General features: G+C 41.3%; 1 protein-coding gene across 1 annotated transcript in view; it reads left to right on the forward strand.

The window, feature by feature from the left end:
- The window catches only part of MAP3K21 (mitogen-activated protein kinase kinase kinase 21), a 56,537-nt gene extending 39,751 nt beyond the window's left edge, over window positions 1–16,786 (forward strand). Inside the window, exons 7-10 of the mRNA XM_008689653.2 lie at window positions 8,369–8,519; window positions 8,883–8,980; window positions 11,967–12,752; window positions 14,027–16,786. Coding sequence (XP_008687875.2) covers window positions 8,369–8,519; window positions 8,883–8,980; window positions 11,967–12,752; window positions 14,027–14,424 — 1,433 coding nt within the window. The 3' untranslated portion in view covers window positions 14,425–16,786. The remainder of the gene's footprint in view (window positions 1–8,368; window positions 8,520–8,882; window positions 8,981–11,966; window positions 12,753–14,026) is intronic.
- The last annotated feature ends 420 nt before the right edge of the window (window positions 16,787–17,206 follow it).

Raw genomic sequence — 17,206 nt, forward strand, 5'->3', positions numbered from 1 at the left:
CTTTTTGATGGCTGAGTAATATTCCATTGTATATATGGACCACATCTTCTTAATCCAGTCATCTGTTGAAGGGCATCTCGGCTCCTTCCACGATTTAGCTATTGTGGACAATGCTTTTATGAACATTGGGGTGCATACGGCCCTTCTCTTCACTATGTCTGTATCTTTGGGGTAGATACCCAGTAGTGCAATGGCTGGGTCATAGGGTAGCTCAATTTTTAACTTTTTAAGGGACTTCCACACTGTTTTCCAGAGTGGCTGTACCAACTTGCATTCCCACCAACAATGTAGGAGGGATCCCCTTTCTCTACATCCTCTCCAACAATTGTTGTTTCTTGCCTTGACATTTTTGCCATTCTAACTGGCGTAAGGTGGTATCTCAGTGTGGTTTTAATTTGAATTTCCCTGATGGCTAATGATTTTGAACATTTTTTCATGTGTCTGTTAGCCATTTGTATATCTTCATTGGAAAAGTGTCTGTTCATATCTTCTGCCCATTTTTTGATTTGTTTATTTGTTTCTCGTGTATTGAGTTTGAGAAGTTCTTTGTAGATCTTGGATACCAGTCCTTTATCTGTAGTGTCATTTGCAAATATATTCTCCCATTCTGTGGGCTGCCTCTTAGTTTTTTTTGACTGTTTCCTTGTCTATATACTGTATTCTTATAATAAAGTAAGCCGGAGAAAAGAAAATATTAAGAAAATCATAAGGAAGAGAAAATACATTTACTAAACTATATTGTACGTATTGAAAAAAAAAATCCACATATAAGTGGACCTGCACAGTTTAAAACCATGCTGTTCAAGGGTCATATGCAATGCAGTGTTATTAACTATCATCAGCACGCTATACGTTATATCCCTGTGACTTATTTATTTTATACCCAGAAGTTTGTTCCTTTTGACCACCTCTCCCGTTTCATTCACCCCTTGCCTCTGGCAACCACCAATTTGTTCTTTGTATGTATGAGCTCATTTTTAAAAATTTGATTCCCCATATAAATAAGATCATACAGTATTTGTCTGACTTACTTCCCTTAGCACGATGCCATCAAGGTGCATCCATGTTGTTGCAAATGGCAAGATTTCTTTCTTTTTTTGGCTGGATAATATCCCATTGTATAGCCACACCACGTTTTCTTTATCCATTCATCCACTGATGGACACATAGGTTGTTTTCCTGTCTTGGCTATTCTAAATAATGCTGCCCTGAACATGGGAGTGCATATATATTTTTGACTTAAAATTTTTGTTTTCTTCAAATAAATGCCCAGAAGTAGAATTGCTGGACCATATGGTAGTTCTAATTTTTTCCAGTTTTATTGAGGAATAATTGATATACATCACTCTATGAGTTTAAGGCATACGTCGTGATGGTTTGATTTATATATATTGTGAGCTGATTACCTTAATAGGTTCGGCTAACATCCATCTTCTCATATAGATACAATAAAAAGAAAAGAAAGAAAAAAGAAAAAGGTAAAAATTTGTTCTCCTTGTGATGAGAACTATTAGGATTTACTCTCTTAACAATTTTTCTTTATATCATCCAGCAGTGTTGGCTATAGTCATCGTGCACATTACATCCCTAGTACTTATTTATCTTTTAACTCGAAGTTTATACCCTTTGACCACCTTCCTCCTATTCCCCCTTCCTCCACCCTCCACCGCTGGTTACAAGTCTGATCTCTTTTTCTGTGATTTTTCTTTTTTTTAGATGCCATGTATAAGTGAGATCATACAGTATTTGTCTTCTTCTGTCTGGTTTATTTCACTTAAATTAATGTCCCCTGGGTCCATCCATGTTGTTACAAATGGCAGGCTCTCATTCTTTTTTAAGGTTGAGCAACATTCCATCATATGTATATATCACATCTTCTATAACCATTCATCCATTGATGGACACATGGGTTGTTTCCATGTTTAGGCTATTGTAAATAATGCTGCTATGAACATGGGGGTACAGATATCTTTTCAAGTTAGTGTTTCCATTTCCTTTGGATATATTCCTAGAAGTGGAATTGCTAGATCCTATGGTAGTTCTATTTTCAATTTTTGAGGCTGCTGCATACTGTTTTCTGTAGGGGCTGCACCAATTTGCAATCACACCAGCAGTGAACAAGGGTTCCCTTTTCTCCACATCCCCACCAGTGTTTGTTATCTCATGTCTTCTTGAGGGTGGCCATTCTAAAATGTGTGGGGTGATATCTCATTGTGGTTTTCATTTGCATTTTCCGAATTACTAAGTGATGTCAAACATCTTTCATGTGCCTGTTGGCCATTCATATATCTTCTTTGGAGAAATGTCTGTTCAAGACCTTTGCCTATTTTTAATTGGGTTACTTTATTTTTTGCTATTGAGTTATGTGGTTTTTTTTTTATATATATTTTGGTTATTAGCCCCTTACCAGGTATATGGTTTTCAAATATTTTTTCCCATTCTATAGGTTGTCTTTCCACTTTTGTTGCTGTATAGACACTTTTTAGTTTGATGTAGTCCCACTTACTTTTTTTTTATTTTATTGCTTGAGCTTTTGGTGTCATATCGAAAAATCATTACCAAGACCCCTGTCAAGAAGCTTTATTCTTATATTCTCAGAGTTTCATGGTTTCAGGTCTTATATTTAAGTCTTTAATCTATTTTGAATTAATTTTTGTGAATGGTATAATATATGGATTCACTTGCATTCTTTCACATGTGAATATTGAAGAGTCTTTTCTGCATTGAGTGTTCTTGGCACCCTTGTCAAATACTAGTTGACCATATATGATTGAGTTTACATTTGGGCTCTCTGTTCTGTTCTGTTGGTCTATTTGTCTGTTTTTATGCCAGTACCATACTATTTTGATGACTTTAACTTTATAACATTGCTTAAAATCAGGGAGTATGATACCTCTTGCTTTGTTCTTCTTTCTCAAGATTTCTTTGGCTATTTATGGTCTTTTTTTGATTCCATAAAAATTTTAGGAGAGGCTTTTCTACTCCTGTAAAAAAGGCCATTGGAATCTTGATAGGATTGCATTGAATCTATAGGTGGCATTCAATCGTATTGACATTTTAACAATGTTACTCCTTCCGGTCCATGGACACAGGATACATTTCCATTTATTTGTGTCTTCTCTGATTTCTTTCATCAATATCTTACAGTTTTCAGAATAGAGATCTTTTATTTCTCTGTTGAATAGGAGTGGTGAGAGTGGGCACCCTTGTTCCTGATCTTAGTGGAAAAGCTTTCAACCTTTTACCATAGAGATGATGTTAGCTGTGGGCTCATCATTCATGGTCTTTATTATGTTGAGATATATTCCTTCTATGCCTAATTTGTTAGGACTTTTTAGCATGAATGGATATTGAATTTTGTCAAATGCTTTCTTTGTGTCTACTGAGATGACCATATGATTCTTTTCTTTCATTCTATTAATGTGGTGTATCACATTGATTGATTTGCATAGGTTGAACCATCCTTGCATTCCAGGGATAAATCGCACTTGATCATGGTGAATAATCCTTTTAATGTGCTGCTGAATTTTGTTTGCTAGTATTTTATTCAGAATTTTTGCATCTATGTTCATCAGGGATATTGGCCCATAGTTGTCTTTTCTAGTAATGCTCTTTTCTAGTTTTGGTAACAGGGTAACGATTGCCTTATGAGTTTAGGGGTGATCCATCCTCTTGGATTTTTTGGACGAATTTGAGAGGGATTGGTGTTAATCCACAAGTGAAGCCAACTGGTCCTGGGCTTTTCTTCATTGGGAGATTTTTGATTACTAAGTCAATCTCCTTACGAATAATTGGCCTATTCAGATTTTTGAATTCTTCCTGATTCAGTCTTGGCAAGTTATATGTTTCTGTGATTTTTTTCAATTTCTTCTAGCATGTCCACTATGCTGGCACATAGTTGCTCCTGGTAAACTCATGATCCTTTGAATTTCTATGGTAACAGTTGTAATGTCTCCTTTTTCATTTATAATTTTGTTGATTTGGGTTCTTTCTCTTTTTCTGTTGGTTTAGTTTAGCTAAAGATTTGTCAGTTTTGTTTGTCTTTTCAAAGAACCAACTCTTAGTGTGGTTAATCTTTTCCATTTTTTCTCTATTTCATTTTCTGCTTTGATCTTCATTACTCTCTTCCTTCTGCTAACTTTTGGCTCATTTGTTTTTTACTCTAGTTCTTTACAGCGTTGAGTTAGGTTGTTTATTTAGGATCTTTCTTGCTTAATGTAGGCATTTATTGCTATGAACTTCCCTCTTAGAACTACTTTGGCTGCATCCCATAAGTTCTGGTATGTTTTGTTTCGTTTTTGTTCGTCTCAAGAAACTTTTTTCCCTCTTAAATTTATTTTTTGATCCATTGGTTGTTCAGGAGAATGTTGTTTAATTTTCATGTCTTCATGAATTTTCCAGTTTTTCTTTTATTACTGATTTCTAGTTTTATGCTATGAAGTCAGAGAAGATACTTGATAAAACTTCAGTCTTCTTGTATTTACAAAGACTTGTTTTCTGGCCTAACATATGGACACTCTACATAGGCCTGTTGAATGGGCTGTGAAGCTTCCCGTGGTCTAGTTGGAATGGCTGAAGGCTGTATTCAATGATAAGCAGGAAAATGAATTAGATTCCCTCCCTGGGTGCAGCAGGAGAAGCAGCCCTAAAGCTGGTAAAGCCCTTTGTTTGTCTTACCTCAAGCTGACCCACATCCCAAGTTGCCTGACTGAACAGGGCCACTAGCTTTGCTCCACAAAGTATCAGCTCTGCCCTTCTGCCTCTTGGCTCAAGTTCTGCTTGTCCACACAGCCTCTAGGAGTTGTTTCCAGTCCTTCTGGTCAGAGGGGGCTGGAAGACACTCTTTACAGTGGATGGGCTGTGATTCAGCTCCCTCCCTGGGCATGGGCAAACTGGGCCCTAGGGCTGGCAAAGCTCCTTGTTTGAGAATCTGAATCAGACAGATCTGCACAGCACAGAACTCCATGGTCAGAGTGCACCCCGACTCAGTTGTGCAGATGAATGAAGCTGATGGTTGAGATGACTGTTTGGGCACTGCTAGTGTGAATGCCATCAGCCAAGATCCGTGTGCTGGTTGTTGCAAGCCTGTCCCCCCATCTCCACAGATTCCTAGTGGTTGAGCCCCATAGACACCCCTTAATAAGCCCCCTGGTGCAAGATCAGAGTAGGGGCTCCTGCAGAAGTGACCCACAATGATGGGAGGGTACTCGTCCCCTCTGGGTTCTCTTTGTCCACTGGAGGAACTGGAAGGTCAGGGGAGACCTCTCTTTGTGGTGCTGCTCTGACCTGGGGGGGGGGGGCGTAGTGCACTCCGTGTGTAGCTGCTTTCCTTACCCTTATGATGCAGTCTGTCCTGGTCTCTGAGGAGCAAAGGAAGTGCTTTAGCCTCACCCCTGTGTTCTATTTCTTAAAAGTGAGTCCAAAAAGTAGGTGAAGCAAAACAAGAACGTGTTTTATATGTGTATAAGTAATGTGGTAATCAGCCTACATTACCCTATTAAATAATTGACTTGCATCTTCTCCTTTCTTCACCAATCTTAATTCTTTGCTACTTACTATACTTCTTTGGAGAAAAAAATACCCCAGGTATTCCCAACAGCTTCTCTTGTCTTTGTTTCTGTGTCCCCTCTGGTCACTGATGGGCATGGATATCCTGTTTCTACAATTCAGGAGAGCATGACTGTTAAGAGCATAGACTCTGGAGCCACACTGCCTGGGACTGAATCCCAGCTCTGGCCCTACTGTGCTGGGATTTTGGACAACTTTCTTAACCTCATCACGCTTCAGATTCTGTTTCTCTAAATTGGGGACCATAGTAGTTTGAAAGGGTCAAGTGTATACATGTGGCAAGAGCTCTGTATGTGTTGGCAGTTGTTTCGATCATTATTTTTATGATTATTCTTACCTGGAAGCTCGTTATGCCCTTCAAGTCGCTCACCGTGCTCTGCCGCTTGTAGCGTGAGCGTCTATTCATCGTGAGGATTTTCCCCTTGGGTGGTCAGGCACATCTGATTCAGAGGAACAGACTTCCTTTCACTGTTAGTTGTAGATGTTGTCTGACACATTTCCTCTGGACCAAAGATGGGGAAATGTGAGCAAACTTAGGAAAATTTATTGTGAAAGCATTGTAAGAAGAAAAGAAAAAAAAAAAAAAACCCAAACCTCTGAAACTGAAGGAGAGAATAATTATATGTATTGAGAGAGATGAGAATCATTTCAGTGAAATTGAACAAAAAGGAGATGACCCCCAAATTGTTTAAAGACCACCAAAGTAAATAGCAAAATAAAAATACAATATGAGCTTGACTTTGGATAAAAATATGAGTATGTCACCATCATACAGAACCACTGTCTGCCAAAGACATCTGCTATTTGCACAAAACATCTTCTTACTGTAACTTCCTCTGGCTTACTCTAATCGTTGGTATTATTACAAGATACCATATGTAGGGCGCACTTCTCTTTGGGAATAAGAAACAAATTTAAGTCATCCTCTGAGAATTCAAGTTTCAGGGCATGTCTTAAAGCAAGGGTAAAACACACCTTTTCCGTGTTGTCTGATAGAATGAAAGGGTGGAAAAGTCCATCGCATAACACCCTGTTCTTCCAGGAACCTGCCGCCGTTGTACAGGCTTGGTGTGTTTTTCAATAACTGAGTATCATAATAGATGGTAAACTTAGAGCGCATATTTTTCCAAAGAGATGATTGATACAAGCTGAAGATGTCCGTAACCCTCCCTTATTCCACCCCGTCCCACTTAGCAATCTGCATAACAGACAAAAACCAAGGAAGTTCTGCTAGCTAAATGTAGTGATGACGCGTCTGTGACGGTTTCGTGGAGGCAGAAACAGCCAGCCCAGAAGCTCCATACGGGCAGAGCCCTTGCGACCAAGCCCCCAGCACAACCGTGATAACAGTTACCATCCCCTGAGCGCTTGCTGTGCCCGCACCATTCTAAGCTGTTTCCATGTGTTAATCCATGTAAGTCTCAAAACAGCCTCATGAAGTAGCTTCTATCGTGATCCCCCAATAAGGAAGGCACAGAGAGGTTATGAAACCTGGCCAAATTCAGTAGCTCTGAAGCCGCGATGCTGGATTCCAGGAGTCTCCAAGAACCTGGACTCCGCACCACACCCTTCCCCGGCTCTCAGGACAGTAAATGTTTAGTGAATGTCCAAACAGAAGAGACAACAGAAGATAAGATCAAGACAGGGCGGAGGAAGATGAGGGAACTCTAGCTCTAAGATTGTTGCTGGCGCAGGGGGCACAGGCTGGTGGGTTGTGTAGGTGAGAGAGAGTCCCGTGTGGCCATCCCGCCGCCTGCAGTCCGCTCCAGCCCACGGCTCCCCCGGACCTGCAGACTGCCCGCCCCTTCCTCTCTGACTCTGCGGGGACGCTGTTAGTAAGAGGAGCGAACGACTTACTCAGGATTGTCGTGCACACACACATATACGTGCATACACACAACACCTCTGTCCACATAGATACGTATATTTTAAAATGTGGAAATACTGAAACACACAAAGCAAGCATCATCCGTAATGCAGCCAGTTTTAAAACATGATTATAAAGAAGTGCAGTTTCCATCTTTCCATAAGCAGTCGTCTCCCTCAAAGGTCAACACTTTAATAAAAGTTTGATACCTGTGTTTATTAACTTCTCGTGTAATGTGTGTTTATACACACGCAGGCATTAACACTTACTTTTTAATAAAATGGGTCTACGTCATATATGTAATATAGACATTTTGACACTCTTTTTATCTGAACCTCATCTCTTAGGGCCATAGAGTATTCCCCTCTGCAGATGCGTCATAATGTTTCACATTGTGCTTTGGACCATCTACTCACGGGCTTGGTTTTCTAAGGGTGTTGTAACAGTAGCCACTTTCCCCAGTGATGTCTGAATCCATTGCAGGCTAAGTACAAGCGCACTTCAAGGCTAGAAGCATAGCGTGGAAGCGTGTCAGCAAAATGTGGATATTAAATGTGGATACAGACCTCCCTGTGAGGCCAGGAGAAAAAGCAAGGGGGGTGGGGCAGCTGTTCAACAGTTTGAGGGTTTAAAAAGCAGCCGTAGTCAAACTGTTGTGATGACTGAGCAAAATTTGTGAGGACTAATGAAAAATCAGATTAAATTGCAACGTTAAGAATAGGCTTTGGTTGCTTAGGTTCAGTTTATCTTTTCTTTTAACTCATTCCACTTTCTGGCTACTTTAATGATGAGAGGAAGACGTTTGCCATCAGTAGGGCACGTTCACGTTTCTTCACTGTGGACGTATGTCGACTGAGGTCGTCGTACAGCTGATGTGATTCATTGAACTTCAGGTGTTTTGTACTTGGTTAATGAGCGATGCTCTCCGCCTAGTGACTTCTGATGAAAGCAACAAAACCTGGGGAAGGAACACGGTCGGCCGACAGGAAGAATTTGAAGATGTGAAAAAGAATTTCAAGAAAAAAGGTTGTACCTGGGGACCCAATTCAATTCAAATGAAAGAAAGAAGTGACAGCAAAGAAAGGTAACTGTGTGATACCTGGGGGCACTTCAGCAGACACCATGACAGGTAGCAGTGCCTTTTAGAAATCCACATTGGCCAGACTTCACTTTTTAAAAAGCAATTGGAATAGTACAGAGATATCTGAATATTAATTTCATTTCTAAGATTTTATCCTCCTAAATTATGTTATTATGTAGTTAAGCAGTTAAAAAACTTTGATATGTTTTCTGTCTCATTTCAAGGGTTTTTTTTGTACTTTGTTAGCCCTTCAGAACAATACAACTGTGGTCCCTTTCCTACTTAAAAATGTTGTTGGCATATATCTGTCAAAATCTAATTTGTGTATCACGTGGTTCTATCAAACTAAACATCTTTCTCTTTTAGAATAAGACCTCTCTCAGACGGCAACAGTCCCTGGTCAACTCTCTTAATAAAGAATCCGAAAACCATGCCATTGGCCTCATTATTTGTGGACCAGCCAGGTAAATGTGTTTCGGGAAATAGAATTTTATTTGAGTAGACTTAGCATCTGAGTGTTCTAGAAGCTTTGCTTTAATAGTTTCATGTGGTTGCCCAAGTAGCATAGGGAAGGTTAGCAAGAAGGAGCATTGCTTATACCTTTACTTAAGCTCAAAACCTATTTACTGTCCTGTACGTCGTCATGACAGAAAGTATTAGGCTCCATATTATTCATTGGGAATTTGTAACTCCTGTTCTCTACCAGAAAAATTAGTGTCATAATTAATTCTGTAGAATCGAGTTAATGTAGTATAAGCTAGCAACTATGAAAACATAGACATCCTGAAATTCTCCTGAGATTTAGGGGTGGTCTCCTGGCTGCATCGCTACCTCTTAACAGGACTAAATCTTGTCAAGCAGCTTCTCTATGGAAAACCACCACTTAGAGAGAATCACATTGGAATCTCTTTAATTTAGATGAATCATAATTATTTTTAATACTTAGTATGCCTATTCAATATTCAGATATTAAGAGGTTGAAGAGATATGTTGTTGAAAAACCTCAAGGATTGTCATCACCAAAGAAAAGAAAATTGCTCTTTAAACTTGACAATTTAAGACAGCCCTTTGACACTATAGCCAAATTAAAGATGTTTTAGCGGAACATGGTGTCCATTTCTTGAATTTGTCATCAGTGCCATGCGTAATTTTACAAGCATATGATCACTCACTACCCATGTTCACTTTTCCTCTTTTGCATTGTCGTGAGGATGTGGCTTCAGTGTAAATATCTACACAAGTACATTTGGGTATATGCAGGACAGGTGCTAAGTGCTTCCTGATGTCACATTCATGATGCTGTTCTGACTCTTGCCTATGAAGCTAAGAGGTTCTCCTCTTACTACATGTTACGATTTATTGTCAAATATGGTTTGAAGACTAAGGAAGAACAACTAATTGTAATAAAACTGTTCTTCCTATAGTACATTTTTCATTATTTGTGACTAAACAGAGAGATTAATCGGAGAAGTCCTCCCCTTTTTCCCCTCAATTCCTTTTTTTTTTTTTTTTTTAGAATGTTCTGACCTATTAATAAGTCCTCCGAAGGACAGTTGGAGGAAATACAAGAATATATTTGGCGGACTCAGCTCGATCTCCATTAAGTTAACTCTTGAAGTTCATGTGATGAGTTAATGAGCAGAAGGTTTACAGTTGTCTGTCCCACCTGCAGGTCCCCTCCCACCACCCATCTGTGTGGTCCTGTCCTAAGCATTTGTGCCTCAGCCTGAGGGGTTCCTGAAAGCTTTTCCAGACCACCGCTGAAGCAGCATCCCGCCCCATCCCTGTGTCTCATGACCCAGTCTAATTTATGCGTAGCTCTTATCTGAAATTCTTATTTGTCTACATTGACCCCATTAATGTTTGTATTCTGTTTCACTCCCAACCTGGAATTTCAAGGATTTTGTCAGTTTTGTTTACCACTCCCAATGCCTGGAACACAGCAAACACACACCATCTGTCAAATGGCTAAATGAATCCTAAAAGGGCACGTTTTGATCTTATGTAGAGATTTACCTTGGTTTGGGGGCTATAGATGCTTGTCATCAGTCATCAGAAGGGAAGATTACACTGGACCAGCATAAGTTCAGGACTACTTCCCGGGACACGTGAGCACACTTAGGAAATGCTCAGTGTACTTTTAAGTCAATGAATTTCACTTGTTGATAGCATCCCCCACTCTTTTAAACAATGGGTTGATAATTTGTTACCCGTTACATGTACGGGGCATGTATGTAATACATTTTCATTTCACCCGAACGCATTTCGTGCCTGCGTGATGAAGGTAATATTCAGGGAAGATCCTTCCAAATTTAAAAAGACAGACAGGTGGTCAGAAGCCTACCATCTGCAGGCATGCACGTCTGGGTTGTGATCTCAAAGTACAAAAATCGAAAGATGCAAGGGCTGTTGGGGGGGGGTGGGTTCAGAGGAAGCTGAGACTGTGCGTGGGGGATGGGCCGCGTTATGCAGCACTAGCATCAGGTGGTACTTTGAGAGAGGGCTTTCTGAGGGAAAAGGGAGCTTGGGGTCAGTGTTAGAGGGTGGAAGGAGGCCAGACAGAGGAAGAAGAGGGCACCCTAAAGGCAAGGCAAGGATGGAAAGAGCACCACCAGCTTGGGGACAAAGCTGGCGTCTTGGCTTATCTGTTTTCTAGAGCACATCGCGGGTGTAACAGGACACGGTACTGGAGAAATCACTGGAGGCTCTGTTGTGGATTGCTTTGAACGTGGATGAAGGCGTTTGTTGTTCTTGGTCATTCACTGCTAAGCCCCTGTGTGATAACAGTGACCGCTTGCTCTTCAGCTGCTCTGATTTGTTACCCTTTGGGACCTCTTTGGAGTGTCATCCTCTGTGACAGTGTCTCCCAAGCTTGAATAAAGGCTTATTAAAACCCAGACCCCTGGGCTTCAGCCCTAGAATTTCTGATTGCATAGTCTGGAGTGGGTCAGGAGTTCACATTTCTACACGTTTCCAGGTGATGCAGGCGCACTGGCCTGGGCGGCACACTTTGAGAACCACTGATCTGGGGCCCGTCGGTTCTCATACACACAGGCGAGCTCCAGATAACGGGGCCCACACATTGAGAGGAGACAAAGGGCATGTTTTGTCTGCCACGTTACAGGGCCTGCATATATGTGTGTGCATTTCTGTATCTTGATGGCTTTTTCCTATAATAATTGTATTGCCCATGCCAGTGAAGAACCATTTCCTGAAGGATAGGGAGCCGCAGGTGATGTGCTTGCCAGTTCCTCTGAAGGGAACCTTGAGTTCTGTGCCCAAGGCTCCATTTCCTTCGGGTCTTTCTGGATGAACGGTTTGCTGAACTGAAAAGGACTCCATGTGCTTTGACTTAGAATAGTTATTAAATTTTAGCTTTATTTTATAGTACAGTTTAAATGATTTTTACTGTAAATTGTACTTAACGTGTGCATTTACATCTTTGTTTAGGTGCTTCCGAAGAGCCAAAACTTTCTTCTGATGGATCGGAACACAGAAAACCAAAGCAAACCAAATTGCCTAGTCAAGCCTACGCTGATCTACCTCTTTGGAAAGATGGCCAGAGAGAGAATCCAGTGGAACCTGGAAGCTGGGAGGAGGGACCCTCTTTGAGCTCTGCTGCCAGCACGCCTCAGGTGACCCCTACGAATAATCGGAGCAGATCCCCGCAGAGGAAGAAGACAGAGTCCGCTCTGTACGGCTGCACCATGTTGCTGGTGTCCGTCGCTCTGGGGCTGGATATCAGAGAGCTTAGTAAAGCCCAGGCTGCAGAAGAACTATTGCCCAAAGAAGAAAAGAAGAAACGTGAGGGAATCTTCCAGTGGGCTCCCAAGCCCCGAGGCGGGGCCAGTCCTTCCCCAAGGCCACCGTCTGCGGGCGAGAGGGCCAGCAGCCCACCCTTCCTCCCTCCGTCAAGCGCCACGAGCCTTCTGTCCATGCCCTCTCTTTCCACAAGGTGCTTGCTCCAGGCCGACAGTGAAGACTTGTTGGAGGGCAGCGCACACATCGCTTCGGACCCCGAGATGCCCACTCCAGATTTTTGCGTTGCCATCGGAGGATGTAGTCATGAGCCAACCTCCACACCAAGACTTGAGACTGATCATAGTCCGTGGAAAAACCTGTCTCCTCCTTTCCTAGAGCAGACATGTGGTAATGTGCCTTATTATGCTTCTCCGAAAGAACGCGCATCACATCACAGACGAACCCTGTCTGATGGAAGTGCTTTTCAGACCCCAAGTAGGTTGCATTAGTTGGGTCAAAGTACAAATCAGCACTGTAGAGATTAGAATGTGAAGTTGTGTGGATATCTGCTTGTATCTTTTCCAAGTGATTACATTTACAAGCTTGTTTGCACAGTTAATACAGCTCCTTGAATTCTACCCTACTCTTTTATTTGACTTTAACTATTATTTGAATTCCGGGAAAAGCATAATTTGATCTCAGCAACGTCAGTATATAATAGCAAACTAAAGCAGAATGAGCAGGTGGGGAATAACTGCCCCAAGCCCCTCACAGTAGAGAACACAGGTCATTTGCCCACGTCGGAACCAATGATTAGTGGGAGAGCTGGAGCTAACACTGGTCACCTAGCCTCCACTGTGCTGGGCGGTCTCCTGCGTCCCCAGTGTCACTGCTCAGCTTAGGGTCAGATTGAAATTAGCAGGGGGAAGAGTCAGTGCGCTGGGCAGGGGTTGACTATCATTTCTTCTGTATACAAAGATAATTACAAATATATATCATGAGTATTAAGTGAGGTCATGTATATGAAAAATACTTCTTAGGTTGTACAGTGTTAGTGCTATTTGGTTAGTTGTAAAGTATATTAAAACTGAAATTGTTTGCATTCTTTCTTTTTCCTCTGCTCTTGCAGTGCCCTACCCAGATGTGGTTTTTTTTTTTCAGTTTACTGTCCATCGTCTTTAGATAAATTTATGACTCTTTTGGAATGCAGTAGGCTATTAGTAATTGATGACTGACTGCACGAGGAGAAATCCTAGGACAGGAATCCCACGAGAAACCATTCTTTCTCTCTGTTATAAGCTAATCATTATTTGCTAGATTGGTGATGAGTCCAGATTTCCAGACAAGAAAGACAAGGGGCAGCATGTAAAAATCTAAAATCTGTTTTCTTGCTCCCATCCATTTTTTTCAGATCATCTGAAAGTGAAGTTTCATCATGTTGCCCATCATTTCAAAAAAAAAAACCCCTTTATTCTCATCTAATCCATCTTGAAACCTCCCGTTTTTCTAAAACAGTTCTATCGATCATTGGTCCAAGCGCTATGAAGGTGATGTGACTGTGTTTACGGTTCTAGTTTCCCCGGCAGGAACATTCTGTCCGAGCAAACACCGTATCCCCATAGTTTTGAAAGGTGTGTGTTGAGGGCGTTTTGCTGAAGCTCACTCGAAAGTGACTACCTAATCCATCCGTCCTCCTAGTTACTTGTCTGGGTGTTGACTGGCTTAGAAGTCACTGTCTAACTGCACACCGTCTTTGCTTTCTCGAGCAGCTGGTGCAACTCTCAGCTCAGCCCCCGGCGCCTCGGACCTGCCCCCTGAGCGGGCTCTGGGAATGCCCCCGTGCTCCGCTGGTCCTCAGGGGAACCGGCCAACGGAGGCCCCGCCTGAAAGACAGAGAGCCGGCCCCGTCGTGCCTCGGCCTCGCCTCGCGTCCTTGGGAAGCCGCGCGGAGTCGCAGGCCGCGCAGGTGCGCTCTGCCCGCCCGGGTCCGGGGTCCACCGCCGGTTGTCCCCCCGGGGCCAAGGACAGAACTACACCCCACGTGCCTTCCCTACTGGACGCTGACGCCGAAGGCCAGAGCAGGGACGGCACGGTGCCTTTGTGCGGGATGAAGAGCGGAGCCAGCCGACCGTCTGTGCGTCAACTGGAGAGCGAGTTTCCGTCTTAAGTGCCTTACGTTGTGCGAGCCTTTCTTTGTTTTGTTTTATTTTGCCTTTAAGGTGAACAAATTAAAACAATGTGTCTACCTTTGAACCCTTTCATGCTGCTGTGTTTTCGAAAGCGGTGGCCGTGTTACTAAAGTAGTGATGGATGTCAGCCTTCTCGGAAAAATGTGTGGGATTGCTGTTAGCGGTCATTTTTTTGCTACTGGATTGTTACCTAGTAACTTGAAATGCACACGAGTGTAAAAGAGGAAACGTGCAGCAGTGTAAAGCTATGCCGGGTAGAATGACCTGAAGTGTAGTTGTAATGCTTCATTGGTTCTCACTGACATCCCCAAAACCCAAATCAGAATGAGGTGCGCCATGTTTTCTTCCTGTTTGCCTTTCCTTCTCTCTTTTTTATTTTTTTCATGTTCTTCCTCTTTTTTGTTATTTGTGCAACAAAAAGCCAAGAATAATGTGATATTAGTCACTAAAGTTATCTATTTAAAAAAAAATTGACTAGTCTAGATGGAGAGTCCCAGTGACACCCCTGAACTGAGCAGCGGGCTTGTAATGCGTAGATATGTCCGGGTGTCACATGGATTATGCCTATTTCTCTCTGAGGAAATTTTACTGAATGTATCTTGTAAATGTTTTACTGAATGTAACTTCTAAAAATGTTATTCATCAGAACCCCAAAATGGATTTTTAAAAGGTCAGTCAGTCATGGGCATTTGACTAAGACCACGTTATGTCCACTCGAGCGAGGCTAATCTGTAGGTTCTTTCTATAGAAACAGGTCTTATCATCAGGAGCCACTTATTCGATATCCAGACTATAAAGCTTTTTCATTTTGTAGTAGGATTTTTAAAAATTAAGTGACATACGTATTCATGTATTGCAAACATTCATGTCATTTAATTTTTCTCTGTATAAATGTGTGATTATTCTAATAATCCCAAATACCATTAGAGAGAAACACTGCCAAATCAAGAAACAGAGACACTGTTAGAATTAAAGTATTTTGTAGTGATCATCATGTTTCAGTAAATTGTGGATAAATGTTAGACATCTGCTAAGATAAGCTGATACGATGGAAATGACAAATATGGATTATTTTCAGATATGGGCTTTTAAATGGATTTAGGGTAGCAGATCAGGATTTTAAATGATTTTAGATGATTTTATGAGTCATTTTATAAAATCATACATCTATGATACAGATAGACTACTGAGTTATTAAACTACAGAAAGGCTATCCAGGAGCTCGTAAATTTGTCTGGGTTCTTTTGTTAAATTCATTATGCTTCCCTTCTGTCACAAGAATGTGGTAATTTTGGTTGACAATAAATACTTAATATTTTGCATACAAGGAAAAACTAAATTGCAAACATCACTGGACATTTCGTTTAAAATTTTACCTTGGTTAAGGTTTGCTGAATAACGGAAATGTCAGCAATTTAAATCAGCTGTGATAAAATATGTACCTATAGCAGAAGAAATAAAAGGATATTATTTGGCCACTTGAAACATCAAGTGACTTGGCAGGCGTGCCCAGCAGATGGTGAACAGAGCATGAAAGGATTATATTAACATAAGTGCATCCTACCCCACGGAAAACAATCTCGGGTTTAAAATTCTTGCAGCAAAATCTCAGGTACTTAACTTTGTTTTGTCGTATTATCTTCCATTCTGTGATTTGGCTTCACTCTTGGGAGATTGTTGGGGTACGAAATCAAAATTTGATTTCCTCAAAATGGTACCACATTTGAAACTATGGTTGGCTGCTCCATTACATATTCAGTCATTTGGGGGCATGTATTTCCTGCTAAAAGTAAAGGAAATACATGCCTAAAATAGCACATGAGAGAAGTATAGAAACTCTCAGTTTCGCTTCTGCCAAAACATCATTTGTGTGTGTGTGTGTGTGTGTGTGTGTGTGCGCGCGCGCGCGCGTGTGAGTGAGTGAGGGGTGGAGGGTAGTGGTGGGTGCTCGTTGGTCTTGTCCCTCTGCTCTGTTCCTGCTCCCATGTGGCTTCATTGTAGTCCACTCTACATTATGATGAATTTAGAAATGAAGCTACATTAAAAAGATGATTCCGATACAAGGATTCAGTCTCACGTTACAGCGGATACTTGTATTTTGCTGAGATCTGTTGTATATTTGCGATTTTCTATGTGTATTAGTATATTTAGCAGAATCTGGTTATTTATTTTCATGCAGACTTATTAGCTCGTTGAAAGAGAAATTAAGCTGATTACTATTAGTCAACATTGAAGGTGCTCCCACTGCAGAAATTGAAGGCCTGAGCCTGTTATGCTGTATTATGAAGCCTTGTGACTGAAAAAGATGTTTACATATGTTGTCTATTTTTTTAATAAACTTTTTTTTATAGCTAGTCTACTTGCTCAGTGGCTTTCATCTGATGATTGTGACTCCAGTTTGTAATGGTTTATTTTGTAGGAAAATAAGGAAAAGTACATTAGTAAAGGTCACTCATGCTTAATAAGCCAGGTATTAGCCTGATAACTTCATTAAACTGGAGATTACTGAGTCATGGGATTAAATATTTTTTAAAATTTTATTTATTTATTTTTAAAAGATCTATCCATCTATTCTAGAGAGAGAGAGAGAGCATGCACACAGGGAGGGGAAGAGGGAGAGGGAGAGAGAAACTCTAGCAGACTCCGCGCTGAGCTCTGAGCTTGACACAGGACTCAATCTCATGACCCTGAGATCAGGACCTGAGCCGAAACCAAGAGTTGGACGCTTAACTGTACCACTCAGGGACCCCTGGGATTAAA

The sequence above is a fragment of the Ursus maritimus genome, unplaced genomic scaffold (genome assembly GCF_017311325.1).
Source record: "Ursus maritimus isolate PB19 unplaced genomic scaffold, ASM1731132v1 scaffold_7, whole genome shotgun sequence".
NCBI lineage: Eukaryota > Metazoa > Chordata > Mammalia > Carnivora > Ursidae > Ursus > Ursus maritimus.